Genomic DNA, 17,334 nt, shown 5'->3' with positions numbered 1-17,334 from the left:
ACAAACCTGTATTCTGGAAAGTGTAGAACACTGATAAAAGAAGTTGAAGATGACAAAAACAGAAAGATACTCCATGCTCATGGATTGGAAAAATATTGTTCAACTGCCCACACTACCCAAAACAATCTACAGACTTAAATGCTGTTGGTATTTTGCTAAGGATTGCATTATCACATAATGAGAACAAATATGCCTAAAATGTGTATGGAACTACAAAAGACCCTGGATAGCCAAAGCAGCCTTGAAAAAGAACAAAACTGGAGGTATCACAGTCCCAGACATCAAGATATACTACAAAGCTGTGATGATTAAAACGGTAGGGTACTAGGACCAAAGTAGACATATAGATGAATGGAACACAATAGAGAACCCAGAAATAAACCCACGATTACATGATCAGTTAATCTATGACAAAGGAGGCAAAAGAATGAAACTGGACCACTTTCTTTCACTGTACACAGAGACTTGTGAGACTTGAAACCATAGAAATCATAGAGCACAGCAAGTAGTCTGATATCAGTCATTACATTTTTCTTGTTATGTCTCCTATGAAACAAAAGCAAAAATAAACTATTGGGACTACATCAAAATTTCTTTGCAGAGCAAAGAAAACAATCAACAAAACTAAAAGGCAACCTACTAAATGGGAGGAGATATTTGCAAATGACATCTGATAAAGGCTTAGTAACTAAAATCTATAAAGAACTGATACAACTCAATACCCAAAAATCAAATAATGCAATTTAAAAATGAGAAGATGGGGGCGCCTGGGTGGCGCAGTCGGTTAAGCGTCCGACTTCAGCCAGGTCACGATCTCAAGGTCCGTGAGTTCAAGCCCCGCGTCGGGCTCTGGGCTGATGGCTCAGAGCCTGGAGCCTGTTTCCGATTCTGTGTCTCCCTCTCTCTCTGCCCCTCCCGTTCATGCTCTGTCTCTCTCTGTCCCAAAAATAAATAAACGTTGAAAAAAAAATTAAAAATGAGAAGATGACATGAACAGACATTTCTCCACAAAGAAGACATCCAGATGGCCAAGAGACACATGAAAAGAGGCTCAACAATCACTCATCATCAGGGAAATGCAAATCACAACTACAATGAGCTATCACTTCACACCTGTCAGAATGGCTAAAATCAAGAATACAAGCAGTGTTGACAAGGATGTGGAGAAAGAAGAACCATCTTGCGCTGTGGGTGGGAATGCAAACTAGGGTAGCTACTGTGGAAAACAGTATGGATATTCTTCAAAAAATTATATAAATAGAATTACCCTGTGATCCAAGAATTGCACTACTTGGTATTTACCCAAAGAACAGGAAAATACTAACTTGTAAAGATACATGCACCCCATGCTCACTGCACCATTATTTACAATAGCTAAAATATGGAAGCAACCCAAGTGTCCATTGATAGATGAATGGATAAAGAAGAAGTGGTGTGTGTGTACACACACACACACACACTGGAATATTATTCAGCCTTAAAAAAGAATAAAATCTTGCCATTTGCAACAACATGGACAGACCCTAAAGGCATTATGCTGAGTGAAAATCAATCAGACAGAAAGACAAGTACTGTATGATCTCACTTATTAGAATCTTTAAAAAAAAAAAAAAAAGAGTTCATAGATACAGACAACAGATTACTAGTTGCCAGGGTAGGCAACTAGTAATGGATGCCTAGATGCCTAAACTAGAAATGGATGAAAGGAGTCAAAATGTACAAACTTGCAGTTATAAAATAAGTCACGGGGATTCAATGTACAGTATGGCGTCTGTAGTTAATACTGTATTGTGTATAAGAGAGTAGCTCCTAAAAGTTCTCATCACAAGAAAAAGAAATTCTGTAACTATGTGTGGTGGAGGATGTTGACTTATTGTGGGGAGCATTTTGTAGTATATACCAGCTTGGAATCATGTTGTATGTCAATTATACCTCAATTAAAAAACAAGAAACACTTTTTAAAATGGCAAATAGAAGTTTTTTTTTCTTCTCTTAATGTCTCTAAATACACAGGACTATTTCCAGCAGAAGTGAAAACATTGCATTGTAGAGTACATGTGACAGCTGTAACATAAAAGATGGGAAAAGTAAAAGTGCACGGATGCAAGGTTTCTAAATCCTACATGAGTGCTAGTTACAAGGATAGCTCGGGGCCGCCTGGGGGGCTCAGTCTGTTGAACATCTGACTCTTGATTTCGGCTCAGGGCATGATCCCAGAGTCGTGGGATCGAGCCCTGTGTTGGGCTCTGCACTAAACGTGGAGTCTGCTTAAGATATTCTCTCTCTCTCTCTCTCTCTCTGCCCCCCTTCCCCCATTCGCATACCCTCTTTCTCAAAAAAACTTAAAAATATCTATTAGCCGAGTAGACTAAAAAGTGAAGGATATATATGGTAATCTGTAGAGCAACCTGTGTTGCTTAGTAGTTAATAGATATAATGGAACTCTAAAATATATTAAAACATACAAAAGTGGCAGGAAAAGAGAAACAGGAATGGGGGGGGGGGTAAAATGGTAGCCCTAATGCTAATCACATCAGTACTTAGATTAAAAGTTAGTAGACTAAACACAAAGAGTTCATCAAAATGGGGTTTTTTTTAAAGCCAACTGACTACATGTGATCTACCAAAGACACACTTAAAATATAAAGGATACATGCAAAGACAGAAATGAATGGAAAAAGATATATCATGCAAATTTTAAATATAAAAAGACTGGAACGGCTGTGTTAATCTCAGACAAAATAGACATCAGGATGAAAATATTACCAGAGATAAACTGGACACTTCATATCGATTAAAGGGTCAGCTCTATAGGAAAGCATGATAATCGTCAGTGTGCATAATAACAGAACTTCAAATAAATGAAGCAGAACTGGCAGAGAAGCAGACAACTCTATAATCATAGTTGGAGATTTTAACACCCTCTTTCAGCAATTGATAGCACATCCAGATTAAAATACCAGTAAAAGCAGATAATCCACAATCAATCACCTTACCTTAGTTAAATATTCATAAAACCCTACACCCTAAGTGGGCAGAATATGCATTAAGTATGCATGATATGTTCACCGGCATACATCATACGTTGGGGCCACAGAAATAATTCAGTACATTTAAAAGAACTGAAATCATACAGAATATATTCCCTGGCCACATAGGAATTAAATCAGAAATCAGTAACATATCTAGGTAAATGCCAAATATTTGGAAATTGTACAACACACTTCTGAATAGTCCATGTGTCAGATAACAAGGGAAATTTGAAAATATTTACAATTAAATGATAATGGGGGTGCCTTGGTGGCTCAGTCAGTTAAGCGTCCAACTTCGGCTCAGGTTATGATCTCGAGGTTCGTGGGTTTGAGCCCCACGTCGGGGTCTGTGCTGACAGCTCAGATCCTGGAGCCTGCTTCGGATTCTGTGTCTCCCTCTTTCTCTCTCTGCCCCTCCCCCACTCACATTCTCTCTCTCTCTCTCTCTCTCTCTCTCTCTCTCTCTCTCAAAAATAAACATTAAAAAGAAATGATAATGAAAATCGATCAAAATTATAGGATGCAACTAAAACAATGATTAAAGGGATAGTTACAATCTTAATTTATTATTATAGAAAAGGCCCTAAGAAAATCCCATTTACAGCTGCACCAAAAACAATAAAATATCTAGGAATAAACTTAACCAAAGAGGCAAAAGACCTGTACTCCAAAAACAATAAAACACTTGTGGAACATATTGAAGACAACACAAAGAAATGGAAAGACACTCCATGCTTATGGGTTGGAAGGACAAATATTTGTTACATGCCGATACTACCCAAAGCAATCTACAGATTTAGTGCAATCCCTATCAAAATATCAACAGCATTTTTCACAGAACTAGAACACAGTCCTAAAATTTGTATGGAGCCACAAAACTCTCCTAGTAGCCAAAGAAATCTTGAACAGGAAGAGCAAAGCTGGAGGCATCACAATTTTGGATTTCAAGTTATATTACAAGTCTGTAGTAATCAAAATAGTATGGCACTGGCATAAAAATAGACATGTAGATCAATGGAACAAAACAGAAAACCCAGAAATAAACCCACAATTATGTGGTCAATCTCCAAAGCAGAAAAGAATATCCAATGGGAAAAAAATGTTCAACAAATGGTGTTGGAAAAACTGGACAGCCCATGTAAAAGAATGAAACTGGACCACTTTCTTTCACTATATACAAAAAAAAACCCTCAAAGTGGATTAAAGACTTAAATGTGAGACCTGAAATCCTAAAAATCCTTGAAGAGAGCACAGGCAGTAATCTCTGACATTGATCATAGCCACATTTTTCTAGAGATGCCTCCTAAGGCAAGGGAAATAAAAGTAAAAATAAACTATTGTGACTGTAGCAACATTAAAAGTTTCTGTACAGCAAAGGAAACAACAAAACTGAAAGGCACCCTACTGAGTGGGAGGAGATATCTGCAAGTGATATATCCAATGAAGGGCTAGTATCCAAAATATATAGAGAACTGATACAACTCAATAACCAAAAAATCGAATAATGCAATTAAAAAATGGGCAGAAGACATGAACAGGCATTTCTCCGAAGACATACAGACGGCCAGCTGACCCATGAAAAGAGGCTCAACATCACTCACCATCAGGGAAATGCAAATCACAACTACAATGAGATACCACCTCACACCTGTCAGAACAGCTGGAATCAAAAACACAAGAACCAACAAGTCTTGGTGAGGATGTGGCAAAAAAAAGGATTCTCTTGCACTGTTGGTAGGAATGCAAACTGGTGTGGCCACTGTGGAAAACAGAATAAAGTTTCCTTTAAAAACTACCCACAAAATACAAAAAAATACTCATTTAGAGGGACATACGCACCCTATGTGTATTGCAGCATTATTTACAATAGCCAAATTACAGAAGCAGCCCACATGTCCCATCAATTGGTGAGGATAAAGATGAGGTCACACACACACACACACACACACACAAGAATATTATTCAGACATAAAAAAAGAAATCTTGCCATTTGTGACAACATGGGTAGAGCTGGACGGTATAATGCTAAGTGAAATCAGAGAAAGATACCTTATGATCTCGTTCATACGTGGATTTTAAGGAACAAAACAAGCAAAGGTAAAAGACCAAGAAATAGACTCTTAACTACAGAGAACAAACTGATGGTTACCAGAGAAGGGGAAAGAGGGGCTGGGGATTAAAGAGTACACATATGATGAAAAAACATGAAAAGAAAAGGCCCTAAAGTTAATGACTTGGATTTCACTTAAGACTGGGGCGCCTGGGTGGCTCAGTTGGTTAAGCATCTGACTTTGGCTCAGGTCATGATCTCACATTTTATAAGTTCGAGCCCCATGTCGGGCTTTGTGCTGACAGCTCAGAGCCTGGAGTCTGCTTTGGATTCTGTGTTTCCTCTCCATCTGCCCCTCCCCGGCTCGCACGCACTCTCTCTCTCAAAAATAAAAACATTAAAAAAAACCTAAAAAAGACAAAAAAGAAAGTTATAAATGTAAGAGCAAAAAATGAGGAAATGGAGAAAACAGAAAAAATTAACAGAGCCAAAATGGATTCTTTGAGAAAATTAACAAAATTTGCCACTACCTAGCTAGAATGATCAAGGAGAAACAGAGAACACACAGATTGCCAATATCAGGAATGAAAGAGGTATTGTCATAATAAATCTTACAGTATTAAAAGGATAATTTTTTTTAATTGTGAACTTTATACCAACAAATTTGACAACTTAAATGAGATGGAAAAATTCCCTCTAAACTATAGTTTACCCAAACTGACAAGATAGAGGAATAACCTGTGAAGGCCTGTGTTAAATTCTTTATCAAAATTTACAGGGCATCTGGGTGGCTCAGTCGGTTAAGTGTCCAACTTCAGCTCAGGTCATGATCTTGCGGTTTGTGAGTTCGAGCCCCGCCTTGGGCTGTGTGCTGACAGCTGGGAGCCGGGAGCCTGCTTTGGGTTCTGTCTCCCTCTCTCTCTGCCCCTTCCCCACTCACACTTTGTCTCTCTCTGTCTCTGAAAAATGAATAAACCTTAAAAATTTAAAAAAAAAAATTACTATTAAAGATTTTCCCACAAAGAAAATTCCAGGCACAAAAGGTCTCATTGAGGAATTGTGTCAAACATTTAGGGAGGAAATAATGCCAGTCTTACCAAATTATATTAGAATATAGAGAATGTGGGAATACTTTGCAACTCATTTTATGAAGCCATTATTCTGCTACCTAAACCTGACAAGGACAATACCAGGAGACAACCACAGTCCCTTGTATCCTATATCATGAACGCAGATGCAGAGATACTTAATTGAGCGGTATATAAAAAGGATTCTATCTCATCATAAATTAGAGCTTTTCCCCAAGAATTCAAGGTCGACTTAGTATCAGAAAAATCAATAATCACATGCTAATTAAAGGCAGGGAAAAAAAAACATGTTAATACATGCAGAAGAAGCATTTGCCAAAATAGAACATTGGTTCATCAAAAAGAGACTTAGCAGACCAGGAATAGAAGGGAACTTAACCTTAAAAAGGGCAGCTACAAACACTTAACAGCTGACATTATACTTAATGGTGAAATACTGAATACCTTCTCAAGGTTGGAAACCAGGGAAGGGAACCACTTCTGTTGAACACTGTATCGGCTGCCCTAGTCAGTGCAGTAAAGCAAGAGGAGAAAGGTACGAAGAATAGAAAGAAATTTTTTCCTATTTGCAGAAATGACATGATTTTTTTTTTATAGTGAGAGCTCTAAGGAGTGTACAAAACAATGAATACCATTAATAAGGATTTGATTTAGCAACGTCATAAGACAAGCTCGTTATATAGTTGTATTTTATAGGGTAGCCCAAAACACTGGGACAATGAAACTAAATGCGAAATCCCATTTACATGGTAATAAAAAATCTCGGAATAAATTTAACAAAAGAACTCCAGTCCTTTACACTGAAAACCACAAAATATCACTGAGAATTTAAAAAGAACACCTGCGAAAATGTAGAGATATGCTAAGTCTACAGATTGGAAGGCTCAGTGTTGTTAAGGTACAGCTTCCTCCAAATTGATGTGTATACATCAATACAATTCCAATAAAAATGCCAGCAGGGTTGTTTTGTTGTTTGGGGAAAGTTTTGTTGTTGTTTGCAGAAATTGACAAACGGATTCTAAAATGTATATGGAAATGTGAAGGACCTTGAATAAGCAAAGCAAACTTGAAAACATTGGAAAATTTACACCGTTTGGCTTTAGAGCTTAAAGTAAGCCAGTGTGGCACCGGCATAAAGATATCAGATACATGATGGAACAGAGTAGAGGTCCCAGAAATAGACCACATCTATATAAACAGTGAGGAAAGGAAAAATTTTTTCAGCAGGTGGTGTTGGAATACTGAGATATCTCTTCCAACAAAAATGAACCACAACTTCTACCTCATACCAGAGAAATACGATTTCACAGTGGATCACAGACCTAAATACAAAACCTTAAACCATAAAGCTTTTAAAGAAAAACATAAGAGAACAGTCTTGGTCGTTTAGAATTGCACAGAAGTTTATTACGTACAGAACACCACCACCACAGAAAGAAAAGTTGAGAAATGAGAATCAAAATTCAGGACTTATGCTCATCTAAACACAGCTATGAAAATGAATAGGCACGCCTTGCTGGAAGAAAATACCCACAAATCCTATCTGACAAACGACTATATTCAGAAACTATAGCTCCGTAATAAAAAGACCAGCCGCCTAATTTAAAACGGCCAAATATTTTAACAGACGCTTCGCAAAAAGAGATACATGTGTTTACCTTTACTGGAGATATTTTTACATCTTCATAGGACTTGGGGTTACCCTCTGGCTTCTTTTCCCATCAACCTGACAGATTCCCTGTAGCATTTCCCATAAGCCACATCAGTGCTCCTGAGCACTGGCACCTTGGGTACCTGGGGGTGTCTGCGGATCTCCCTCACTTTTGAAGAGCAGTTTTGTTTTGCTAGTTCCAGAATTCCCCGTTGACAGGTTCTGTCTTTTAGCTCGTTATATGAACATTCCACCACCTCCAGCCTCCAGTGTTGCTCCTGAGAGATCAGCTCATCATCTTACGGAGAATATCCTACAATGAGTCACTTTTCTCTTCCTGCTTTTAAAATTCTTCAGTTTTGGCTTTTGACAGTTGGGTTACAGTGTGTCACCATATGGTTCCTTTGGGATTTATCCTATTTGGAGTTGTTAAGTTTCTCGATTTGGGAGATGTATGTTTTCAAGTGATAGCAGTTTACGGCTGTTTTTCCAATAATGTCTGCTCCTTTCTTGCTCTCCTGGACTCTGATAATGTATATTATTGGTCCATTTAATATCCCATAAGTCCCTTAAGCTCTTGTCACTTTTCTTCACATCTTTTTTCTTTCTCCTCCTCAGTCTCAATAATTTCATATGTCCCGTCTTCAGATTTGTTTCTTCTGCTGGCTCACATCTGCTGTTGAATCTCTCTAATGAGGTTTTTAAACCTTTTTTTTTTTTTTTTTCCCCAGTTCCAGAATTTCTGTTTGGGTCTTTTTTTGTAATTTCTGTCTCCTTGTGGATATTCTTATTTTGTTCATATATCATTTTCCTCATTTCCTGCAGCCCTTTGACCATGTTTTCCTATTGCTCTTCGTGCATATTTAAGATGGGAGTTTCAAAATCTTGGTTCAGTAAGTCCAGTGCCTGTACTTCTTCAGGGATAGCTTCTGCTAGCTTCTTCTTTTGAATAGGCTGATTTCCTCCCTTTTCTTTGGCCTTGTGTTGAAAATTGGACATTTGTTGGCGGCCGGGGCACCTCTCCAAGTCTTGGCAGTTTGCTTCCTGCCGGGAAAGTCCTTTACTGATTAGCCGGGCACTCTCCCGGCCCTGGGATCAGCCCCACCTGCGGGCTCAAGTTCCCCTCAGGTCGTTTCTGACCAGGTCTTGTCTGGGCCTGTGTGGGGCCCTCTCCCTTCCACAGTATATACAGCTGCTTTGGAACGTCGCAGTTGCCCAGAATCTTCTCCCAGCTTCTCCTTGGTGCCTCACGTGGTATCCTGAAGGTCTCCGCCCATGATCTCTTGCCCCAGGCATGTGTGTCTGTCACCCCATGCCGCTTCCCCCCCCCCCCCCCCCCGGCCATTGCTTTAGCACAAGAGCTGAGTTAGGTGAAACAGAGGCTGGTCCTTTGGGCAGCTGCCAGGTAGGTTACAATCATGCAAACAGGATCAGCTTTACTCCCTCCAGTTTAAGGGGAGCAGCTGGGAACTGGGCAGGGGACAGGGTGGGGCAAGGGTGAGTAAAAACAGCATGGCATTTGCTACCATTTTGAATGTGGCTTTTCTTGACTGGGCTTTCACTTGGTTGCTGTAGACCTTTGACTGGTTTCCAGAGTTCCTGTTAGGTTATTTTAGCCAGTGTGGTGATGGTTGGTGTTTCCATGGGGGCAGGGGGGGGCGGGGAATGAGGGCTTGGAACATTTAAAGCCATTCAATTGCAGTTTCTTCCCGAATACAGTGGGGTTAGGCAGAGCCTGTATAAGACCGAGGGATGGTTCCACCCCTCCCGGGGCGTCCGGGGCCGCAGCTCCTTCAGCCACCGCCCCCTGTCACCCGGCCCTGCACAGTTCATTCTGAGCTCCCCACCAAGCCTGTCCCCACGTCACTGACCTGCTGGGGGTCCCCTCCAGTCCTCCTGCCCCTCACGTGGCTGTCTGCCCTTAACTGGCTCCAGCAGTGACCTACGACCCTTTGAGTCCCCATTGGGCTCCAGGAAGCCCCCCTGCCTCACTGTACACATCCCCTCACCCTCCTCCAGGACACTTTGGCAAAAAAGAGACTTAAAGCTTCCTTGTATCTTTCAAGATAAACTTGCCTTTTTCTCCAGGATATACATAAAAACTGTTCATCCCAGAGGGTTTTTTTTGTTGTTGTTGTTTTTTTTAACCTCAAGGATCTCAAGGGTGTTCATAACCTTTTCAAATAAAATGATTGGCCTGAGGTGAGAAGCAGCCACCAGCCCCTTCTTTATGATGGGGGTTGATTTCTTTCTCGCCATTGCAGGCCTGGTGTGGGAGGACGGCTGCTGTGTGTCCACATGGGGATCTGACAGGAGCTCCAGCAAGAGGCTCCAGGTGTTGGAAATGAGGGCTGGGAAGGGGTCCTGGGGCCCTCCTGGCACAGAACCACCTTGCTCTGGGGACACCTGTTATCTGTGGCCGGGCCGGGTTCTGGCTGCTGCTCCCAGCGAGCTCCAGGGGGCTGCCTGGAGAGGCCCCCCGCAGGGCTGCTCCGAAGTGGACCCACACAGCAGAGCGTCAAAATTTGGGCATTTTCTGCTTTACAGACGGATGAGGAGAAGCAGCAGGACTTGCCCGTGGTGATGCCGGTTTTTGACAGAAACACCTGCAGCATCCCCAAATCCCAGATCTCTTTCATTGACTACTTCATCACGGACATGTTTGATGCCTGGGACGGTAAGACCTCTTACAGCGCATTTCCCCCAGTAACGAAATGGGGAGCCGGGTGTTGAGTAGCAGATAGTGCATCTGGTTCTAGAGCATGTTTGCGGGCTTAGACTTTCGAGGAGGACCGACGAGAAGAAATGAGGCCTCACCGAGGGCCCCTGAGGCCGGGGCGCTCTCTGCGCCCCGCTGGTTAACTGCCCCTCCCGCAGGGGTGCGGGTGTCCGGTGGGCAGACTCCGCAGCTTCGCCCTCTCCGGCCGATTGTTCCCCACCGGCCCACAGGGCAGTGGGACAGGCGGGAGGGGATGGTTAAGTGAAGCAGGGCCGGAGGCTGGGGGGAGACAGAAGAGCCAGTCCTGGTCACGGCCACAGGTGGGGACTCGCTGTCTTCCTATCCCCCCCACCTTCAGTGCTCCTTATGCTCATTAGCACATCCGCTCCCTCCTGCGTCACCTCCCAGAGCTGGCGGTCCACATGTGGTCTCGGAGGGGCTGCCGGGCATTGAATAGGGACTTGGCCTCGGGAACCCACAGCCCCTCCAGCCGCTTGTCCAGGGGCTTGCAAACACCTGCTGTCACCTGTCCCTCTAAACGCGCGCCCCGCTCAGCCCGCGTTTGTCACCAGGGGCGGGGAGGGGGTCACATCCCTGTCTTTCTCCCCAGCCTTTGTCGACCTGCCTGAGCTAATGCAGCATCTTGACAACAACTTCAAATACTGGAAAGGACTGGACGAGATGCAGCTGCGGAGCCTCCGGCCGCCCCCTGAATAGCGCGGCCCGCCGCCGGTTCAAAGCTCCGTCTCTCTGCGCGCCGGGGGTTCCCGCACGCACCCAGATCCCCGGTCCTTTCAGTATTAGGGCGAACAGGGCCCAAGGCTGCAGAGCCTGTGAACACGCGTGGGGACATCGCTGGCCTCCCGTAGCCACCGGCTGACGCCATCGCCACCAAGTGTCCATACCCGGCCGGCGGCGGGGGGCCTCTTCGGAAAGTCACAGGAGAACGGGTTGGCGCTGGCTTTCCTTACAGCGACCTTGGCGTGACCCTGCAGACGACATTGATGGATTTCTTGTTGCAAACAATTTCTCTCAACCGTGTCCAGCACTTAGGAACAGCCAACGGCAATCGGAGCTTTAGCAACTTTTTTCACATCATAGAAGGTGCAATCACTCACTTTGGAACACTACTGAAAGTGACTTCTCTTTTGAAACTGAGTAGCAAATGAAAAATACAAAGAAATTTTGAAGTTGATTCTTAAAGAAATTTTGAAGTTGATTAATATCAATTAAGTTTTATTTATTTTATTAGAAGTTCAATATTTTCTATGAATTTTAAAATACTTCAAAGCCAAAGCGAACTTTAAATGCCATGACCAAAATTACATGATTCATATTCATTAAATATGTATTACTTGGGTGTACAGACTTATTTTCATAATGCAAATTAAGACTATAAAATGACACATTTTTACTGCACTACAGAAATACTTGTGTATGTTAAACTCGTTTCTGATTGAAGCTAATTGAGAAAAGCTGTCTTTTGGGGGGGGGGGGAGTCTGAGTCTAGAGCATGAGAGGAGAGAGACTCCTGTATAGAAACCAGAGTTCTGAAACTGCTCTAGCCATCTGATGAGCTTGGTACTCCCCAAAGTACATGAAATTAAGACCTAACACTTTTTTCCTAAAATTTTATCATTGAATTCCCAAAAGTCTGCCTTATTTTATAGTGTTTCTACAAGATATTCCCTATGCGAGAACAAAAATGGAATATTTAGTGAAATGACATTTTATAACCAGTCTGTTTTCATCTGAGGTGGGAATCTTCGATTCCAGAAATTTATAAAGGTTCTGTATCTTCCGTCTTAAGTGTAGTACCGTGAAAAATGACACATGATGTCAGAGTGCTTGTCACCTCATTTTAAAGTTGTATTTTTTTCCCAGATAAAAATGAAATTAAACTATTTGTTTTTAAGAAATCACGCGTCACCTTTTCTTTGGAGTTTTAGGATATTTAACACGATTTCATTTCTTCTCCCTCTAAATAAGTAAGATACCTTTATATTCCAGAGAAGATTAATAGTTAAGTTTTTCAGGGTCACAGAAGAAGAGATGATACGTTGAAAACTTCTCACCCATTCACAGCTGGGAGGGCTGGCCCCTCGGGAGGCCCTTTTTCAGGGCACCTGGGTGGCTCAGTCCGTAGAGTGTCTTGACTCTTGATTTCAGCTCGGGTCACGATTTCACAGTTGGTGACTTTGGCCCCTCGTCAGGCTCTGCGCTGACAGCAGGGAACCTGCTTGGGATTCTCTGTCTCCCTCTGTCTCTCGCTCTCTGCCCCTCCCCTACTCAATGCATGCTTGTGCTCCTCTCTCAAAAGTAAATACATTTCAAGTTAAAACATCAAAAATGCTTTTTAAAAAAGTCCCTTTTTCTAAGGGAACAAAAGCCTGTTTTCCCGTTTGAAGACGTTTGACCTAAGTTGGCAACCATGGACCAAGGTAGAAGACAGCCCTCTCCTCTCCTCCAGGTGCCAGGAAAGAAAAGGAAGTTACCCAGGTGGGCAACTCAACCATCATGAGGTAGAGAGCAGAGCATGTAATATTTGGAACGTGCACCACCCAGAACCAGGAACGCCAGGATGATATGAAAGGAACTTTAAGAGGAGTAGGCCTAACATGTTTGAAGAGAGAAAAGCAGCAACAGAAACCAGAAGGTGTAAACCACGATAGGTTTAAAAATAAGTATATTTGAAAAAGAACCAAGTAGACATTCTAGATACAAAGAATATAGTCATTGGAACAAAACTTCACAGGTTGAGCAGAAGGCCAGCCGTAACTAAAGAAAGAACTAGTAAATTGAAAGCCTTGAAGCTACTCCACATGCAGCACAGAAGTTTAAAATGAAAGCAAAATTAAAATATGGAAGGTAGAATGAAATACTTCAAAATGTGTCAAGCATGAAACAAAACATGTCTAAATTAGGAGATCCTGAATAAACTGAGAGGCACTCAGGATTTAACAGACACACGTCCTCGGATTTAAAGGGGACACCGAACCCCAAGGAGGATAAGCAAAACACATCCACACAACTCAATGTGGAGCTCCAAGAGAAAAACCTAACAGTTGTGAGAAAAGACCGATCACTTAACAAGGCAACTAGTGTTAGACTGCCGTCAGACTTCTCATCTGCCACAGCCAGAAGACAAAGCGATAACATTTTCAAAAGACGCAACTGTCAGCCTAGAATTACATACCTAACTAAACTATCACTCGGGAGTGAAGGTGAAATACGGACAATTTCAGACATGTGCACATTGTTCATTATAAACAGACCTCTTTGGAAAGAAATACTGAAAGATGTATGTCTATAAAAATGAGTCCAGAAAAAAGAGGTAGGTTTCAGAAAGCAATGGCAAAGAAATTGGTAAGTATCTGGGCAAAACTAAGTATATTGAGTGGGGCAAAAATTATAGTGATGTATAATCAGATGGGACAGGTATACAATTGGATAAGTTAAATGTTGAGGACAAAAGAGATGTTTAGTATAGACTTTCAATATAATTAGCTCAAAGTTAAGGGAAATTGTCAAAGGAATAAAAGAATGCAGACTTTAAAAGCACTAAAGGAAAGCTAAGAAAATGTGACTAATGTAACCCATAGGAGACAAATGGAGAAAGGAAGTATGATTTAGGCAAGGACAGAAGTACGAATGTAAGCACACAGCATATACAAAATCAATTCTAGTTTAAGGATCCATATGCAAAAGATCATCCTTTTGAGGAAGAGGGAAACATTCTTAAAATAATACCAAACACTTTAGAAAGCATACAAGAAATAAATTCTCTACAAGTTAAAAATTCTCTATGACAAAATACACAAGTCATGCTAAAAACCATGCCATGGATAGAGATGACCTACAGAAGTAACAAATTTGTGTGTGTGTGTGTGTGTGTGTGTGTGTGTGAATAATATATATCCTATGTATCAAGAATGCTTAGCAGTCCATAGGCAAAAAGACAAGGTACTTTATACCCTTCGGTGTAACAAGTTTTTAGCATCTGACAACATCAAGTGTTGATGAGGAGATGAGAAAAAGCGAACTTTCAAACATCAGTGTAGGGAGTTAAGGACCACAATGGAAAGCAGTTTGGAAATAACCACTAGAGTTTCTCAATTCAGCAATTTTACCTGCAAATCGTAGGGAAATTTGCCAACGTGCACAAAAAGACCTATTTAAGGATCTTCACACTAGGATTCTGTCACAGTGAAAAAGCACCAATCTAAATGTCCTTCGTAGAACGGATCAAGAAGTCGCCACCTTATACTCAGACTGTGGTAAATTGTGCCAGACCATTTCTCCCGATGGTCTCTGCCTCCTGGTATCCATGACTTTGGGTTGGACCTACTAGTTTGCTTCTAACCAACGAAATATGGCAGAAATGATGGGGTGACACTTCTAAGATGTGGCTCCAAAAGACAATTATGTTAGTTTCCTAAGGCTGCCCTAACACATGACCACAAACGGGTAGCTTAGAACAGCAAACATTTATTTCCTCGTAGTTGTGGGGGCCAGAAGTCTAAAATCGAGGTGTCGACGTGGTTCCTTTTGTCGGTTCTAAGCGGGGAGCCACCCCATACCTTTCTCCAAGCTCTTGGTAACTGCCGGCAATCCTTAGCATTCCTTGGCCCACGGATGCATCATTCCAACTGCTGCGTCCACCTTCACGGGGCCTCTGCGTGTCTCTGTGACGTCTCCTTTCCTCACGAGGACACCAGTCACTTAGATGAATCCAATGGATTCATCTCAGTCCTTCACTGATTCCATTGGCAAAGACCATGTTTCCAAATAAGGGCCCACCCTGAGGTTCTAGGGTATCTGAACGTTGGCCAGCACTTCAACCCACCACAGATGGTGCTATCCATCTCGCTCACACTCTCCCGTTCTTATTTTGCTTGCTCTGATGAAGCGAGCGGCTCGTCGGGAGCTGCCCTGCAGAGCAGGCCACGTGGCAAGGATGCGAGGGCACCCTCCGGCCCAAGCCATGATAGAACCGAGTCACGCTGCCGGCAACCACACGAATGCGTTGGGTGCAGATCCCGCCGCTGTCAGGTCTTCAGGGGACGGCCCCAGCGGACACCTTGATCACAGGCTTATGAGAGACCCCAAGCCGGACAATGCAGCTAAGCCACACTTGGATTCCTACCCACAGAAACGGAGATAGTAAATGTTATGTTTAAGCCAGCAAGCCTTGATTTATTACACGGTAACAATATATAGCAGTTGAAAATGAAGTAGAGCTACAGATATCAACTGGGAAAAAGCTTAAGAACAATACCGAATGAAAAGGTTAAGTTGAAGGGCGCCTGGGTGGCTCATGGGTTAAGCGTCCGACTCTGGCTCAGGTCACGCTCTCCTGGTTCATGAGTTCAAGCCCCGCGTCGGGCTCTGTGCGGACAGCTCGGAGCCTGGAGCCTGCTTCGGATTCTGTGTCTCCCTCTCTCGCTGCCCCGCCCCCACTCACACTCCGTCTCTCGCTCTCAAAAAATAAATAAAACATTTAAAAAATAAAAGGTTAAGTTGCAATATGATACCATTTACGTACATTTTTTGAATACCCCAAACACACTATTTAATGTTCATGGAAAAAGTAATAGAAGGAACATTGAAATATTGAGGAAGTTTACAAATGCTGTGAATTGGCTCGTGCAACACTAAGCTCCTGGTGTACACACGAACCAGAAGGCTAAAATCTTTCCCTCCAAACTCCCTCCCTCCTACATTTCTGTATCTCCTTTAGGATCACCTGTCAGCGGCCACTGGGCAAGATTCTTGATTTAGAATGGAGTCATAAATGGAGAGAGGCACATGGAGGCGTACCTCCGGAGTATTAGGAATGGCCGGCCACACCAGCAGCTCTCACGAAGGATTTCTGGCTGTGGTAGAAGCGGTAAAGTTCTGGGGCCACAACAGCAGACTTCACAACACAGCCCAGCCCTGAGGCGTAGTTTTAGGGAGACTTTCTGGAAAACTCAGGCAACAGTCTGTTTCTTTGGCCCTTCCACTGATAAATCCCTTCTGCTTCAACTAGCTAGAGGGGTGGGGTTCTCTATCTCAGAATTGAGGACTCTGACAAAGACCAGAAGGACACATGCCGACTTCTTGAATCTTGCGGGTAGGGAAGGGATGTATACCAGGGAGGCAGGAAAAGGGAACCATCTTGACTTTGTTTAAAAAGAATTTTTTTTTTTAACATTTATTCATTTTTGAGAGAGAGAGCACAAGCAGGGGTGGGGCAGAGAGAGAGGGAGACACAGAATCTGAAGCAGGCTCCAGGCTCCGAGCCGTCCGCACAGAGCCCGACACGGGGCTCGAACTCACAAACTGCGAGATCATGACCTGAGCTGAAGTCGGATGCTTAACTGACTGAGTCACCTAGGTGCCCTTTACTTTGTTTTTTAAAGTAAAAATCTAAAGCAGGCAGCACAATACTAACATTTATTAATTCTGGTGATGAGTATATCAGTTTCTTAAAAACATATTATTCCATCTTTTAGTATGTTGAAATATTTCATAATCTTTTTAAAAATGAAAAATCATGCCTAGTGACAAGGTAACTGGGAGAATATTTTGTAGTTAAATAGAAAAAGCCTTTCTATGTAGTATGCAAAATGGCGGAGGCATATGAAAAAAAAATAATGAACTCAGCTATAAAAAATTAAAATATTATACATGCCGACCACAGTAATCCAAAAGAAAAGGGAAAGATTTGTAATTTATTTTACAAAAGCTTACTTCCAAAATAATTTTTGGAGACTTCTATTACAAGGAAATAATTCAATAGAAAAAATAGG

The 17,334-nt window shown here is 42.3% G+C and overlaps 1 protein-coding gene across 2 annotated transcripts in view; it reads left to right on the top strand.

Annotated features, from left to right (window-relative positions):
* The window catches only part of PDE8A (phosphodiesterase 8A), a 160,221-nt gene extending 147,762 nt beyond the window's left edge, over positions 1-12,459 (top strand). For both annotated transcript variants that reach the window (XM_040493557.1, XM_040493556.1), the window contains 2 exons: positions 10,369-10,498; positions 11,151-12,459. In XM_040493557.1, coding sequence (XP_040349491.1) covers positions 10,369-10,498; positions 11,151-11,257 — 237 coding nt within the window. In that variant the 3' untranslated portion in view covers positions 11,258-12,459. The remainder of the gene's footprint in view (positions 1-10,368; positions 10,499-11,150) is intronic.
* The last annotated feature ends 4,875 nt before the right edge of the window (positions 12,460-17,334 follow it).

This window comes from Herpailurus yagouaroundi, unplaced genomic scaffold (genome assembly GCF_014898765.1).
Source record: "Herpailurus yagouaroundi ecotype Mexico unplaced genomic scaffold, PumYag 185, whole genome shotgun sequence".
Taxonomy (NCBI): domain Eukaryota; kingdom Metazoa; phylum Chordata; class Mammalia; order Carnivora; family Felidae; genus Herpailurus; species Herpailurus yagouaroundi.
The sequence above is the reverse complement of the archived record's forward strand: the minus strand, read 5'-3'. Positions and strand labels throughout refer to the sequence as shown.